This window comes from Rhynchophorus ferrugineus, unplaced genomic scaffold (assembly GCF_030347505.1).
Source record: "Rhynchophorus ferrugineus isolate W39M unplaced genomic scaffold, kcgeb_rfMv2 rfM7, whole genome shotgun sequence".
Classification (NCBI taxonomy): Eukaryota; Metazoa; Arthropoda; class Insecta; order Coleoptera; family Curculionidae; genus Rhynchophorus; species Rhynchophorus ferrugineus.
The window spans coordinates 3,857,640-3,872,144 of NW_027472586.1; the positions used below are offsets into that span (position 1 = coordinate 3,857,640).

General features: G+C 34.5%; 1 protein-coding gene and 2 long non-coding RNA genes across 9 annotated transcripts in view; 2 read left to right on the top strand and 1 right to left on the bottom strand.

The window, feature by feature from the left end:
• LOC143199548 (uncharacterized) overlaps positions 1-12,065 on the top strand; it is a 36,895-nt gene extending 24,830 nt beyond the window's left edge. Inside the window, exons 2-3 of the long non-coding RNA XR_013006466.1 lie at positions 11,780-11,868; positions 11,925-12,065. This is a non-coding gene — a long non-coding RNA (uncharacterized LOC143199548). The remainder of the gene's footprint in view (positions 1-11,779; positions 11,869-11,924) is intronic.
• Positions 1-14,505, bottom strand: part of LOC143199538 (ras-related protein Rab-37) — a 66,094-nt gene that overhangs the window by 26,918 nt on the left and 24,671 nt on the right. For 4 of the 7 annotated variants that reach the window (XM_076409429.1, XM_076409427.1, XM_076409426.1 and 1 more), the window contains exons 2-3: positions 13,996-14,214; positions 12,012-12,122 (exon numbers count right to left, since the gene is read on the bottom strand). In XM_076409429.1, coding sequence (XP_076265544.1) covers positions 12,012-12,122; positions 13,996-14,205 — 321 coding nt within the window. In that variant the 5' untranslated portion in view covers positions 14,206-14,214. Of the gene's footprint in view, positions 1-437; positions 455-5,293; positions 5,584-12,011; positions 12,123-13,995; positions 14,215-14,505 lie in introns of those variants that run through there. The other 3 variants (XM_076409430.1, XM_076409431.1, XM_076409432.1) reach the window with 3 other exon arrangements.
• On the top strand, positions 609-1,149 carry LOC143199545 (uncharacterized). Its single transcript, XR_013006463.1, has 2 exons — positions 609-823; positions 881-1,149. It is a non-coding gene; the product is annotated as an uncharacterized LOC143199545 (long non-coding RNA).

Sequence of the window (14,505 nt, forward strand, 5' to 3'; positions counted from 1 at the left end):
CGTTTCTCTTAAAATCACGGAATATGCAATAGGTATGGAAGTATGTCGGCTGTCATTGTAGGGTCATACAGCTTTTAAGCGTAGATATACGCAGTATTACTCAGAACCGTAACGTATTAGAAAATCATGTGAATAGCTCAGGTTTTTATCAATGGAATAACAGAGAAATTGTGTCATACAATGTAAAGCTTGTCCGGTTCAAATAGTAATTAATAACAAATATGCTCACAGCAAACAATTTGAGTTCAATTATTTTGGGCTAGAACTAATAATATTAATAATTATAATAAATTAGCATCGGGTACCTTTCTCAGAGAAAAAAAATGAAGACACGTACATTACTTAATTTAGTTTTATAAGTTTTAATAAGTTTCTAATAAAATGCGACGATGAAAAAAGACGAGGTCATCATTGTACATTATTCTAATTCTACTTACCTCTTGGGAGTAATTAATTGTTATTGTTATACGGTTAAATGATGTTTAAATTCAATATTTTGATGTTAAATTTCATTTAATTTACACGGATTTGGTTTAATTAAATTTCCGAAACTACCGCGTAAATTTTTTATCGGCTATTAGCTGTGACGTCACGACAACTAACACGACTAACGGGCATTCGATACGGGAAAGGTCGCTATCAAAGCGGGAACGCGGACCCCATCGGACGGCGGAACATTTTCACTAATAGAGCGTCTTCGGAGCGATGCCGCGGCAGGATCTGCCATCGTCTGGTTCCAGGTTTCCGTTTCTATGGATACAGACGCCGATCACCTGTCCCAACGTCGCACGGACGCCCGTTGTCCGTCCGGTTTTTTGCGGAGGTTCGAGTCCCGACGGCAGATATGGATTAATTTTAATGATTAATTACTATGTTTTAGATCGAATCGCATTAAACTTCATTTTAAATCCTCGCTGTTTAGCATGGGTTATTTCGTCGAACTGTGGACAATCATTGTTCTCAGAGAGTTGAAGATGTTTAAATTTTTACCAAGTGAATTGCTTTTACGGAAAGTTTTGAAGGAAAAAGGCGACTGAAGATCATCGTATGTCATGTGAAGCTTATGGTTTTACCGTGTATAATAATAATGGTGATATTGTCGCCGAAGACTATCAAGTGGCATCGACTCTGCGCTCCTTTAACCAGGTATTTAAATGTTTTTGAAGGTTCGTAAGAACTTGGGCAAAGAATGCGTGCTGAGTGTGAATATTTGTGCTGATGAGATTTGTGTTTGACGTGTCTCTTCAAAGCTTTTTTGTACACGCGTCACCGAGATGTTTAATGTATTGCCTGCTGCAATTTGTAAATTCGTTTTAGAATCAGACAACATTTTCCTTCTCATTTTATTCTAGTTAAAAAGAGACACAATGCTGTGCGATTAGTTCGAACACGTGAACGAATGAGACTGTCAAAATCGCCCGGTTGTCAGACGAATGCAAAATTCTTGAAAGCCACAACGATAAGAGGTTGTAAGTCCAATCTATAAACTATTGTGGCTGTAAAATTAACTGTAGCTTTTAGATGTACTATAATGTTAAAATAAATAATATTTGATAACATTTCTGTTCAATTATTTTGTTTAGATTAGAATTTGGTCGTATGTCAAAGCCAAACTGAACTAAAACTCAGAGTTGATGACGATTAAATGACGTATGTACAAAATAAACTTGAACAGACTATAATGCTATAAGAACAATTATCCTGGAATTCACCTTTGCCACTAGGGCTTCCAAGGCCAATACGGGCAATACATATCTGGTTTCACACACTCCTACAGGGTCGAAAATTGATTGGATGGATTTCGACGTCATAAAGGGAGATGACGTGAGTTCACTGCTACTTTGGATAGACCATATGCACTTCAGCAATAATTTGAGCGTTAATTAAAGTATTAGAAACCATTTAAGATTAAGTACCGCGCCTAACATTAACAATTTTCTTGGCAGAAAAAGTCGGCCTTTCGATACAAAAACGTTTCGCCCGTGAAGTCAAGAACGATTTTATTTAGAATCGGATCAAAAGGGGGCGTATTTCAAGAAAATGGAACGTTCACGGACGAATAACTTCATGAGACTAATTAAATAATAATGGTCGAGTAAAAGGGATGGAATCGCCCTATAACGAAATTTAACAATTCCAGGACGATAAAAGATTCGCGCTTAAATTAGACAGGTCAGAAAAGAAAGTCAAAAAATTACTTTAGAAATTGTAGATGTATTTTATGGTGCGCTGTTAAACGTTAGAGCGAGGGAGTTTAGCTGAAAATAAAAGGCCGATTTAGATATACAACTAGACTGAAAAGTAATCACCATAAACGTTTTTTGAATATCTCGATATTTGATGAAAGTAGTTTGAGACCTTTTGGTTTGTTTTTCTAATAGTTAAGCAACAGATGTCATCTTAAAGCAACTTTTTTTATTGTGAAAAAGAATGGATAAAAAGGAATTTCGCGTGTTGTTAAAATATTGCTTTCTGAGGGGAAAAAATACAGTTGAAGCAAAAACTTGACTTGATGCTGAGTTTCCGGTTTTAGTTCAGACGTGGTGAAATGAGCACCGAAGGCGGTGAACGCAGCAGACGCTCAAAAGGGGTTGTTACCGACGAAAACATTAAAAAAATCCGCAAAATGATTTTTACTAAATAAAAACCTTTTTAAAGTGACCAAATGATTAAAATATATTCAATCACCTAATATAGAATCATCAATTTAAAGATTCATTGGTGTTTTGATTGTGTAAAACACTAGACAAACTCGTATCAACTTTTGGACCTGAGCAAATGAGAACGACTTTTAACGTTAGTTGATACCCTGAACTCAGGTCTTCAATCCGTGTGTCCACATTGGTTCTAGTTTCTGAGAGACAAAGCGCGGATACAATATTGCAAAGTCGACTCAAAGTGTTTTGTGTTTGTGGATGTTATATGTTCGGTAAACGTAGAAAAATCGTGATAAATGCACTCAACAATGTGTATTTGCAGTATTTTGATTTTAACGCAGTAAACACTGACAAACCATGGGTACCGACATTGTTGAAATTGTAATTGTAACACTGTACAAGTGGTCGATTGGTGAAATTGTATACTTTTCATTTTCTGTGGCAACGTTATGAAAAGATCACAAAAGTAATGTAGATGATTGCTACCTTTGCTCGATGAATGTCGTCGGCGTACATGCAAAAAAGAGCACATAATAAATATCCTGACGCATCATCAGTGTTGAAGTCAGTAATCCATTGTAAATTTGTCAAGGTATAAGTCCAAAAAATGCATTGCAAACTTCGTCTTCAACACCAGCGAGCAATGAAAGCGATTTCTTTATGGAAGAAAAGCATCTAATTTGTCAAGGAATATTTGTCGGTCCTGATATTCGAAAACCAATAGCTAACGCAAAGTTTACAGTATGGGAATCGTTTTAATTTACTCGGTAACCGCAAATTATCGGATTATAAACACGTAATCGATGATTAGCTCTAAAATTACCACAAGATTGGAGCTCAAAATACATTTTCTGTATTAATATCTTCATTATTTCCCCCTACAAAACTTGCGCGACACTAATGACTAGCAAGGAGAGCTTGGTGCATCCGCTAAGGTATAGCGAAAATCTAAAAGTGATGTCAAGGACTTTGGTAGTTCATCTTTCGTCAATTTCTGATGGAACGTTTGGAACAAAATGCGTAATTCATAAGACCAACTTTCGATTTTATCGTATATGGAAAAACAGAGCGGACAGATGATATATGTAAAAGTTCTGTAGCGACCGTTACAACCCTTTAGGCCACCACGCATTCACCTACATCAAAGTCAAAGGTAGGTAACGCTGGTGGATTAGTATCATGCGGTTCCCCGCTATAAAAGACCATCACGACGACATCTCGCTCTTTTCTTTTCTCTACCTCCTTGTAACAGTACCACTTCCACAGTGTAGAAGTCTAGAAGAATTCCTTCCACAAAATAGTAGTGAATGTTCGGACAAACAATCGCATCGACAGCCACACATTTCGACCGACCAGACGAACATTCCTACGCGTTTGATAGCTTATAACACGTCAATTGAAAAGTCCCCGTTCTACCATAGTAAAACACAAGTTTTTGGCAAACTTAGTTTTTTTTATTCAACATAATTCCCTTCAAGGGTGATACACTGATTATAGTGATACCTACAACTCTTCGATACCATTTTTGTAGTACGATTTGTCCTTTGATCCAAAATAGGCTTCAGTTTCAGCAATCACCTCTTCATTCGACGAAAATTTCTTTCCAGCGAGCGTTCTTTTGAGATCTGAGAATAGAAAATAGTCGCTGGCGGCCAGATCTGGATAATACGGTGGATGAGGAAGTAATTCGGAGGTCAATTCATGGATTTTGCCATTGTTTTCACTGACTTGTGACACGGTACATAGTCTTGGTGAAGCAGCATTATTTTTTTCTTCAACTGCGGCCGTTTTTCAGCGATTTTGACCTTCAAACGGTCCAATAATGCTATGTAATAGTCGCTGTTGATGGACAATGAAAATTATTCCATGTGCATCCCAAAATACAGACGCCAGAACCTTGCCAGCCGACTGTTGCGTTTTCCCACGCTTTGGAGCGGGTTCATCGTGTGCAGTCCACTCGGATTGGTGTCAATTTGACTTCGGAGTGAAATGATGGAGCCATGTTTCATCCGTTGTCATATATTGACGCAAAACCTCAGGTTTATTACGCTTGATCATCTTCAAACACTGCCCCGAATCATCAATTCGTCGTTGTTTTCGTCGGTAACAACCTATTTGCGCGTCCACCGCGTTCACCGTCTTCGATCCTCATTTCACCACGTCTAAACTTAGCATACCAATCCTTGATGGTTTATTTCTTGGGGGGCAGTGTCCTAAAACTCGGCATCAAGCCAAGTTCTTGCTTCAGCTGCGTTCTTTCCCTTCAAAAAGGAATATTTCATCAATACGCGAAATTCCTTTTTATCCATTTTTTCACAATAACAAAAGTTGCTTCACTCAAAATACTATAATTCACAAATAAATGATCCGACAGCTGTCACATTTATACACGCATCTTTTGAATGGATTGACATGGATTTAATTCTAGTAGCGCCATCTGTGTATCAGGCCGGGGACTTTTCAATTGACCTGTTATCTCGGACACTATAAGAGATAATTGAATTGGGCGAACAATTATATTTTTTATTTAATAATTCAATGGCCATTAATGGTTATTAAGTACTGTAAAATAATGAAAACTAGAACCAATTTTATAAAAAACAAGCTGCCGATTTGGATTCAGCCCCGCAATTTACCTTATAAACAGCTTTAGGTCGCTCAAGTCCAAAAGCACGTATACTTGCGTTATCTAAGACATCTTACTTTAACTATATCACAAAATCCCGACTACGAAAACCGATCGAATTTCCACAGACCGATCGAACTTCACTCGCCGAAGCTCTAGCGCGAAATTTTGCCGTCTTTACGAACGCAGACGTACCGTAATCAGGCCTTATTATCTGAAAGCATTCCATATTAAAAATATGCACGCCGGGGCAGCTCGGATACGTACGTCCGCAGTTAGAAAGCGTTACATTCGGCCGACAATAATAGAAATCACTAAAAAACACACATTTTTATTCGACGGAATCGCAGAGTGCACGGAAACGTTTATCAATTACCGTATTTGTTCGCTATTATCCTTGTCGGACGTCGGGGGAGTTTTCGCGACGATGTAAATAATTTGCACCGTTATCAGTTGCTATAATAACGTAGAGTTTATGAATTTATTTAGGCGTTCAGATAGTACTAATCGATAGCATTATAGATATTAATATAGTCCCTTTCACTTTGTAAAAAAATATTTTATTTTTATGTTTTAGATCGAGTAAATCCAATGAAATTGAAGGAAACATTAATTTACATGCGGGAAAAGTTTTAACGATAACTAATCCAGGATATAAGTAATAAAATAACAATTTTAAAACAATATTCCTTTAGACAGCTTTCCTTAAGGACTGATACATGTTATATTACGAGAACAGTAAAAGAGGATAGATATAGATCAAGTTCATGTGCATTTATTCTAAACCAGTTCTAAAAAACCATTTATTCTAGTATAGTTCTTCCAATAAAACAACGAATGCACGTCATCAACACCCTCGAACGTATTAACAAATTCAGTTTATAAAAACGGAAAATACGTTTTAAGTTCGAAGCATTCTTTCTCATTTTACTAATTAGGATTATCATAGTTAAAAAGAGACAGAATGACAACTTTGTCATATGTCAATTTATATATAATAAAACAACTCTAACCTACAAACTATTGGGGCTGTTTAATTTTAATTAAATGTAGTTTAAGTCCTTCAATAAATATGCATTAGATGGACTATAATATTGAAATAAATTATATTTTATAACATTATTTTTGTTTCATTATTTTATTTACGTTAGTATTTTGTTGTCACAGTCAAAATAAGGATTATCATAGCTAAAAAGAGACAGAATGACAACTTCCTCATATGTCAATTTATATATAATAAAACAACTCTAACCTACAAACTATTGGGGCTGTTTAATTTTAATTAACTGTAGTTTAAGTCCTTCAATAAATATGCATTAGATGGACTATAATAAATTATATTTTATAACATTATTTTTGTTTCATTATTTTATTTACGTTAGTATATTGTTGTCACAGTCAAAATAAGAGAGAACTTAAATTTGGCGCGGCAACGTTGCATTATTCATTTTGATGAAACGCATTGGCTGTTTTATTGGAATGACTATACGCGTTTTTATTTGCGAGGGTTGTGGTTAGGAAGTAATTTTTAGGTTAATTTTATGTTTATAAAAGTTTGTTTAGGTAATAGAATTATTTATTATTTAATAGAAAAAATTAGCAGCAGACAGTACGAAAATAAGTGTCTATGATGTGGTATGGATTGGTTGAAGTGTATATGAAATTCTGGTACATATGCTGATGCAAACATATTTTATTATCGATATAATTAATTATCTGTCAGAAAATTACACTTAACCATATTAAAGTCTTAAAAACGACACATATAAAATATATTTTTATAGATCGCATATTACCAATATTTTACAATTTAACAAGGGATTTTCTTGTCTGGACGTACGAAGAGACAAGTAAGTAAATCTCCTTCGTACCGTAATTCTTCCTGAAATAAAAGCTAAAAGCACCAAAATTAAACCGATTTTTTCACCTATTAAGTTACTTCAAATATTTTTCCTTTTAGCAATTATTATTTTATATGGACAAAAACGAATTCATGTTAAGATTTTTTTTAATCGGTTATATTGCTAGACAAAATGATTGAATTTTGTGCCATGAATATAGAGAAATATTTACGGTTATCAATTTTTTTTCGGATGAGAAAATATAAATTAATTTTAAAAGTGGAGTTTTTGCCGGTTATTTTAGGAAAAATATATTACGGATTATTTTACATACTGGGAAAAACAGTTCTTGAAATATTATTGGGTTCTTTGTTCAATAATATTTCAACCTGTGGTACTTTATAATAAAGGATTTTTTATAGACAGCTTAAGTAATACAAAATAAGTAACAAATTTAGATCATAAACATAATTCGACTTTTAAAGTTGAATCAGATTGTTAAATAACTCTTGTCATTGGATAAGAAAATCGATTATTTTTTATACATCGCCTTTTACCAATATTTTACGATTTAGCAAGGGATTTTCTTGTCTGGATTTAAGAAGAGACAAGTAAGTAAATCTCCTTCGCACGTATAAGCTGAACCGTACCGTAATTCTCCACGAAATAAAAGCTGAAAGCACCAAAATTAAACCGATTTTTTCTCCTACCTAAGTTACTTTGAATGTTTTTCCATATGGACAAAACGAATTCATGTTAAGAATATTTTTTAATCAATTATATTACTGGACAAAATGATTGAATTTTGTGTCATGAATATAAAGAAATATTTACGGTTATGAAGTTTTTTTTTTCGGATGAGAAAATATAAATTAATTTTAAAAGTGGAGTTTTTGTCGGTTGTTGTAGAAAAAAAAATATTACTGATTATTTTACATACTGGGAAAAACAGTTCTTGAAATGTTATTGGGTTCTTTGTTCAATAATATTTCAACCTGTGGTACTTTATAATAAATGATTTTTTATAGACAGCTTAAGTAATACAAAATAAGTAACAAATTTAGATAATAAATATAATTCGACTTTTAAAGTTGAATCAGATTGTTAAATAACTCTTGTCATTGGATAAGAAAATCGATTATTTTTTATACACCGCCTTTTACCAATATTTTACGATTTAGCAAGGGATTTTCTTGTCTGGATTTAAGAAGAGACAAGTAAGTAAATCTCCTTCGCACGTATAAGCTGAACCGTACCATAATTCTCCACGAATAAAAGCTAAAAGCATCAAAATTAAACCGATTTTTTTCTTCTATTAAGTTTCTTCAAATATTTTTCCATATGGACAAAACGAATTCATGTTAAGAATTTTTTTAATCGATTATATTACTAGACAAAATGATTGAATTTTGTGTCATGAATATAGAGAAATATTTACGGTTATCAAGTTCTTTTTTTCGGATGACAAAATATAAGTTATTACCAGTGGTTTTAGAAAAAATGTATTACCGATTAATGTATATACTGGGCAAAAAAGTCCTTGAAGTATTATTGGGTTCTTTGTTCAATAATATTTCAACTTGTGGCACTTTATAATAAATAATTTTTAATTAGGTAGCTTAAGTAGTGGTATTGGTGACGTGAGTAAAGCGTTAGATCATTAGATTGTTCAATAAGTCTTGTCGTTAGCTGGCTTCATTAGCGCAGTGGCAAAGGCGACATGATGGTCCATCTACTGTTGCGATAGTCGCGGGTTCGAATCCTGCCGGGGCATGGATGTACTTTATGTTTGTGATTGTTGTGGATAATCCCACAGGGAATTACCATGCCAGTCATGCCAGTAACCAGGTTGGTTAAGACCGGATGTCTTCTGTAATAGTCTTTAAGTTGGTCACTACCAGGCTGAGTTAGCGGTTCGGAGCCCACGTTAAACAGTAGGTCTAGCTCAGATAAACTCTCGTTGGTAAAAAGGAAATTCTAACATATAACAAAAAAAAGGAAAAATCAATGATTTGAAATGCGTTAAGAACATTTTTATTAGCATATATCATATATATTATATTAGTAAGCATACTACTTTAGAGATATGGGAAGAGTACGAAGTTACAGAATGTTAAAACTGGTAAATAGGTACAATTTTGACAAAATTCGTATTTCAACTCGCTTATTTTCATGGTAGTCTTTTGAGGATACAGCAAAACCAGTCAAAGGAGTGTTAAAATCACTCGGAAGAAGTTATATCATATCCGCCATGCTCTCCAGATCTCGCTCCATTTGATTACCAACTTTTCGCACAGATATAGCAAAAGTGGCACATGTTACCAGAGCAACATTTCGCAATGAATGGCTTAGCACAAAAGAGGACCTTTTCTTCTGGAATGGCACCCATAAAATATCCGAAATATGAATCAGAATATTGTCAATTGATAATACTTCGAACAAAGTGCATGGTTCCAATTCTCCTTTGAATGTTATTCCGAAGCTACTAAGACAACCATCAGAACTTACTCGCACTTCCCGGGATATTCCGGCAACAAAACAACCCCCGTATAACACCGCATCGGTCTGTACAATAAGGTTAACGTTCATAATACTCTCCCATTCCCCGTTATCATTGAATACGTCCAGGAAATTAAATGATAAGATAAGGGTTCGCTAAGCACAATCGAACTCGGCCCCGGACTTTATTAAATGCAAATAGCGATTGTGTCGCCAAACAGGGATGGTGTGGGACGCCTTCCAGGATTGATCACCGGCTATTTTAATATTTTTCCTGTTCTTGTTACGAACCCCGCCTAATTGTGTACATATAACGCGGATATCGCGTCGATATGTCGTGGAAAACGATATCAAATAAGAACGAGTGCGATTGTATTTTTTGATTAGGTTTTATTTGTTCGCGCGTCTGATATTCAATAAATACGAAGAATTTGTTCGGAATTCTGTGTTATTATTGACGGTCTGGCCAATAAGATTCATATATACTCTATTCAAAATAACAACGTACTCACATCACCAAGATGTTTGATGTATTGCCTGTCGCAATTTATAAATTCGTATTAAAATTAGACAATATTTTCCTATTAATTCCATTCTAGTTAAAAGGAGATACACTAAGAGGTTAATTGAAAAGTCCCCGGCCTGACACATAGATGGCGCTACTAGAATTAAATTCATAAAATATCCATAAAAATCCATAAATAATATCCATAATCGTAAATTGAAACTGAATGAAATAGCAGATACTATAATGATATCAACTGAACCTGTACATCATGCCATTCGAATATTTGGGTATGAGAAAGCTCTGTGCAAAGTGGGTGCCGCGCGAGCTCACTTTTGACGAAAAACAACAATGATTGATGATTGGGAGCAGTGTTTGAAGATGATCAAGCGTACTAAACCCAAGTTTTTGTATCGACATGTGACAATGGATGAAACGTAGCCCTATCATTTCACTCCGAAGTCCAATCGACAGTCATCCAAGTGGACTGCACACGATGAACCCGCTCCAAAGCGTGGGAAAACGCAACAGTTGACTGGCAAGATTATGGCGTCTGTATTTTGGTTTGCGTATGGAATAATTTTCATTGACCTTCTTGAAAAAGGAAGGACCATCAACAGCAACTATTACATAGCGTTATTGGACCGTTTAAAGGACGAAATCGCTAAAACGGCCGCATTTGAAGAAAAAGAAAGTGTTACTTCACTAAGACAAAGCACAGTGTCACAAGTCAGTGAAAAAGGTGGCAAAAATCCACGGATTGGGCTTCGAATTGCTTCCTCAACCACAGCATTCTTTAGATCTGGCCCCCAGCGACCATTTCCTGTTCTCAGATCTCAAAAGAATGCTCGCTGGGAAGAAATTTTCGTCGAATGAAGAGGTGATCGTAGAAACTGAGGCCTATTTTCGTATAAATCGTACTACAAAAATGGTATAGAAAAATTGGAGGGTCGCTATAGTCAGTGTATCACCATTAAAGGGAATTGTGTCGAATAAAAAAAACTAATTTTGCCAAAAAATGTGTTTTACTATGGTAGGCTGGGACTTTTAATTTGACCTGTTACGTTCGAACATTTAACCGAATCAACCTGCAAAAGTTGTTCGGTTCTTAAACGTCTGCAATATTCTTCAAAACATTAGTGACAATAAGAGATTATAAACCGACGAACGTTGTTTTGACGCTTTGCTGGTTTTGATAAATTTAATACATCTGCTTAATGTTTGTGGTTACTCTAGTTGAAAACACCGAGATATCTTGATGTTAGGCTCTACTCAAGAAATAACTGTATGGAAAGCGCCTTTAGAAAACCTAGGGGTATGCAGATTCTTGAAGAATATAAGTAATCTCTTCAAATACTATTAGGAAACATAGGATTTAAACAGTATAAAGATAATCCACGAAGAGGTTCAATATAACTTCCAGACATAGCTTTTAAAAAATACAATTTTTAATATAATATACTTAAGGGAGACTATTTATGTTATTTCAATCCGTGTGCAGATATAGGTCTTTCAAAATAGAACATTAGGCCATCCTTGGCAAGATCCCAATAAAAAAAATGTAAAGTCAGTTGATGGAAAAAAGTTAAAAGTTAGAATAACATTTGATTCGGTTTTGTAAATTATAATATATTTTAATAATCCATTGCAGATATATCGCAGTACATGCTGGAGACAGGAACTCAACAGATGGTCGGCAAAGGCTGTATTAAGATATGGCTTGCAAGGAATTGTTACTTGGTAAATATAAATGAAATGTTTAATTGTGTTTCATGTTTTTACTTTTTTAATAACAGGCCTGCATATAATCGTAACTATTATTGTTATGGGCTATGAAACAGTACTGTTCAAAGGTGAATCACCGCAAAATAAAAGAGGCTTACCGTAAATCCGATTCCTACTGTAGCCGAAAATTTTCCCGATTCGAACTTTCCTGTATCGAATTTCACCAACAGCGACGTCTTCCCCACACCGCTGTCTCCCAGGAGGATGGTCTGAAATAGAAAGGGGAATCTAAGCTTTCGTGTAACCCACAAAAAATATCTCGCAAATGCACAAATCGGGAAATATCACCGCCAAAACATCTCCGTCAAGCAGTCAGATGAACGAGCAAAAAAGCGTTAAAACGTTGTTTTCCTTTTCCTAGAAAAAGTTATATAACTAAAAAATTTATTAAAGCTGTTGATAATTATTTTTGATTATTTTTTTTTATTAATGAAAGTAAATCTGTAAATGTGCAGTTCACCTATAAACAGACCGTACAAGCACCAATAACATTAAATAACACTAACATTCCATATAGCAACAACGTTAAATATCTTGGAATGAATCTCGATGCAAAACTTCGCTGGACGGAACTTATAAAGAAGAAAAGAAAAGAACTGCAATTGAAATATACGCAAATGTACTGGCTAATTGCGAGAAAATCACAATTAACAGTACATAATAAATTGCTATTATATAAGCAAATATTGAAACCTATATGGACATACGGAGTTCAATTATGGGGATGTTCTGCAAAGAGTAACATAAATCAAATACAAATTTTTCAGAACAAAGTCCTGAGAGGTATTGTGGGTGCACCCAAATACTATAGGACTGATTAACTACATCGAGACCTTCAGATACCCACAGTCAGTCAAGATATCAAGAGAATTGCAAGGGGGCATGAGGAAAGACTCCATTCTCATACGAATATTGAAATATTGGAACTATTAGATACCACCAGAAGAGGATACAGACTCAAAAGAATCAAACCATCTGATCTTGTGTAGTGTTGTGTAGTGAGGTGAATATATTAAAAAAATACAGCAGTGACATGTATAAACATTATTTCACCAGAGACTGAGATAGGTCCGATGGGTCCTTCTAGTTATATACCTAGATTTAAGTTATTATAAAGACAAATTGTAGGTTAGACTTAAACGACTAGTAACAATATATTAATCAAATAATAAAAAAAATTCTCAAAAAAGTCCTTTCGTTTCCATTCCACCTTTTTTTATATGAATAAGAATATAATAAAAAGAAAACAGTTGGAATCAAAAGTTCTGAAAAAGTATTATAGTTTAAAGCCAACCTTTTGATTCAAAACAATTTATTTCCCTTTGACATAACATCTACTAATATTTTTACAGTTCTAAATGCTTTGAAGTCTGGATAATCACTTTGTTTGTATCATTAAATTGAGTTTCCAACAAAGATATTTCGAATGTAATGAACCAGAAAACTGCAAAACCCAAGTAATAATATAAATAAGTGGATGCAGACATGGAGAATATTCCACGAAAGTATATCGGTGTATATTGAATTAACTTACGACCAAACTGTTCATATACCAATATATATGAATAATTCTTGAACCTTGACATGAATCTTGATAGAAAAATTGATTTCAAAAAGTATATCAAAAAGGACACAAAAGAACTCGAATTAAAATAGGAAAAAATGTATTGGTCATATGAAAGAAAATCTAAATTATCCTTATATAATAAAGTCTTTCTAGAAAAGTACTTAGGTTTAAACCACTATAGGGACTACTATTTTAGTTACTGTACTATCTGTTTAGGCGAGTTCTCTAATATTATATAGGAGAACTTCTTAGAGAGCTCATGAACGTAACTGTAATGAGATTTCCTTTCTAGAGTCACTATCTTTCACTTTTAAACGTCTTGGTTACTCACAAATGAGCTTGAATCGGACTATGCAATCAAAAATCATACAAAGAAAAGAACTGGGCAATATTTGACCAAAAAGCTACATTTTCAACTTCTAAAATATGAACACTAACACAAAAATGGTACTTTATGTAATAAGTATAAGTTTACAGTAGGGTATCAACAATACCGGTCACTATTTATATCTTACCTTATGTATCGTAACTTCTACTTCGTCTAGTACGTTACTTCTACATAAATTCAACACTTCCACTGGCGGTTGATAGCCTCGATAGCCGGTAGGCGATGGAGTGTTTAGTCTTCGGTCCAAGTGATGGTTGTCCAATAATTTCAGCTTGTTATCGACGTCCTCTTGTGATTCAAAAACGTCATCGTCCATAGAGTCATCTGTAGTGGCCATACTTGCCACCTGGAACAAAATTGAAGCCTCATATATTATTCGTAAATATGTTAGTGCCTTGATTGAGCTAGTAAAGTTTACGGTTTTTCACCATTTCAGTAATATTATTGATCATTACTAACCACTGCTTCTACTGGTATTTTTGACAGATCTTCACTATCTGAGGCTACTTTTGAGGCTACATAAAACAGCGATTCAGTCAGGTCATGCTCAGTAACGTTGAAGCCAGTATCTGGCGCTGTAAAACTCGAGCAGTTTACACAATATAGCTTTCACGTCAAAGATGGATATCAGCAAAGA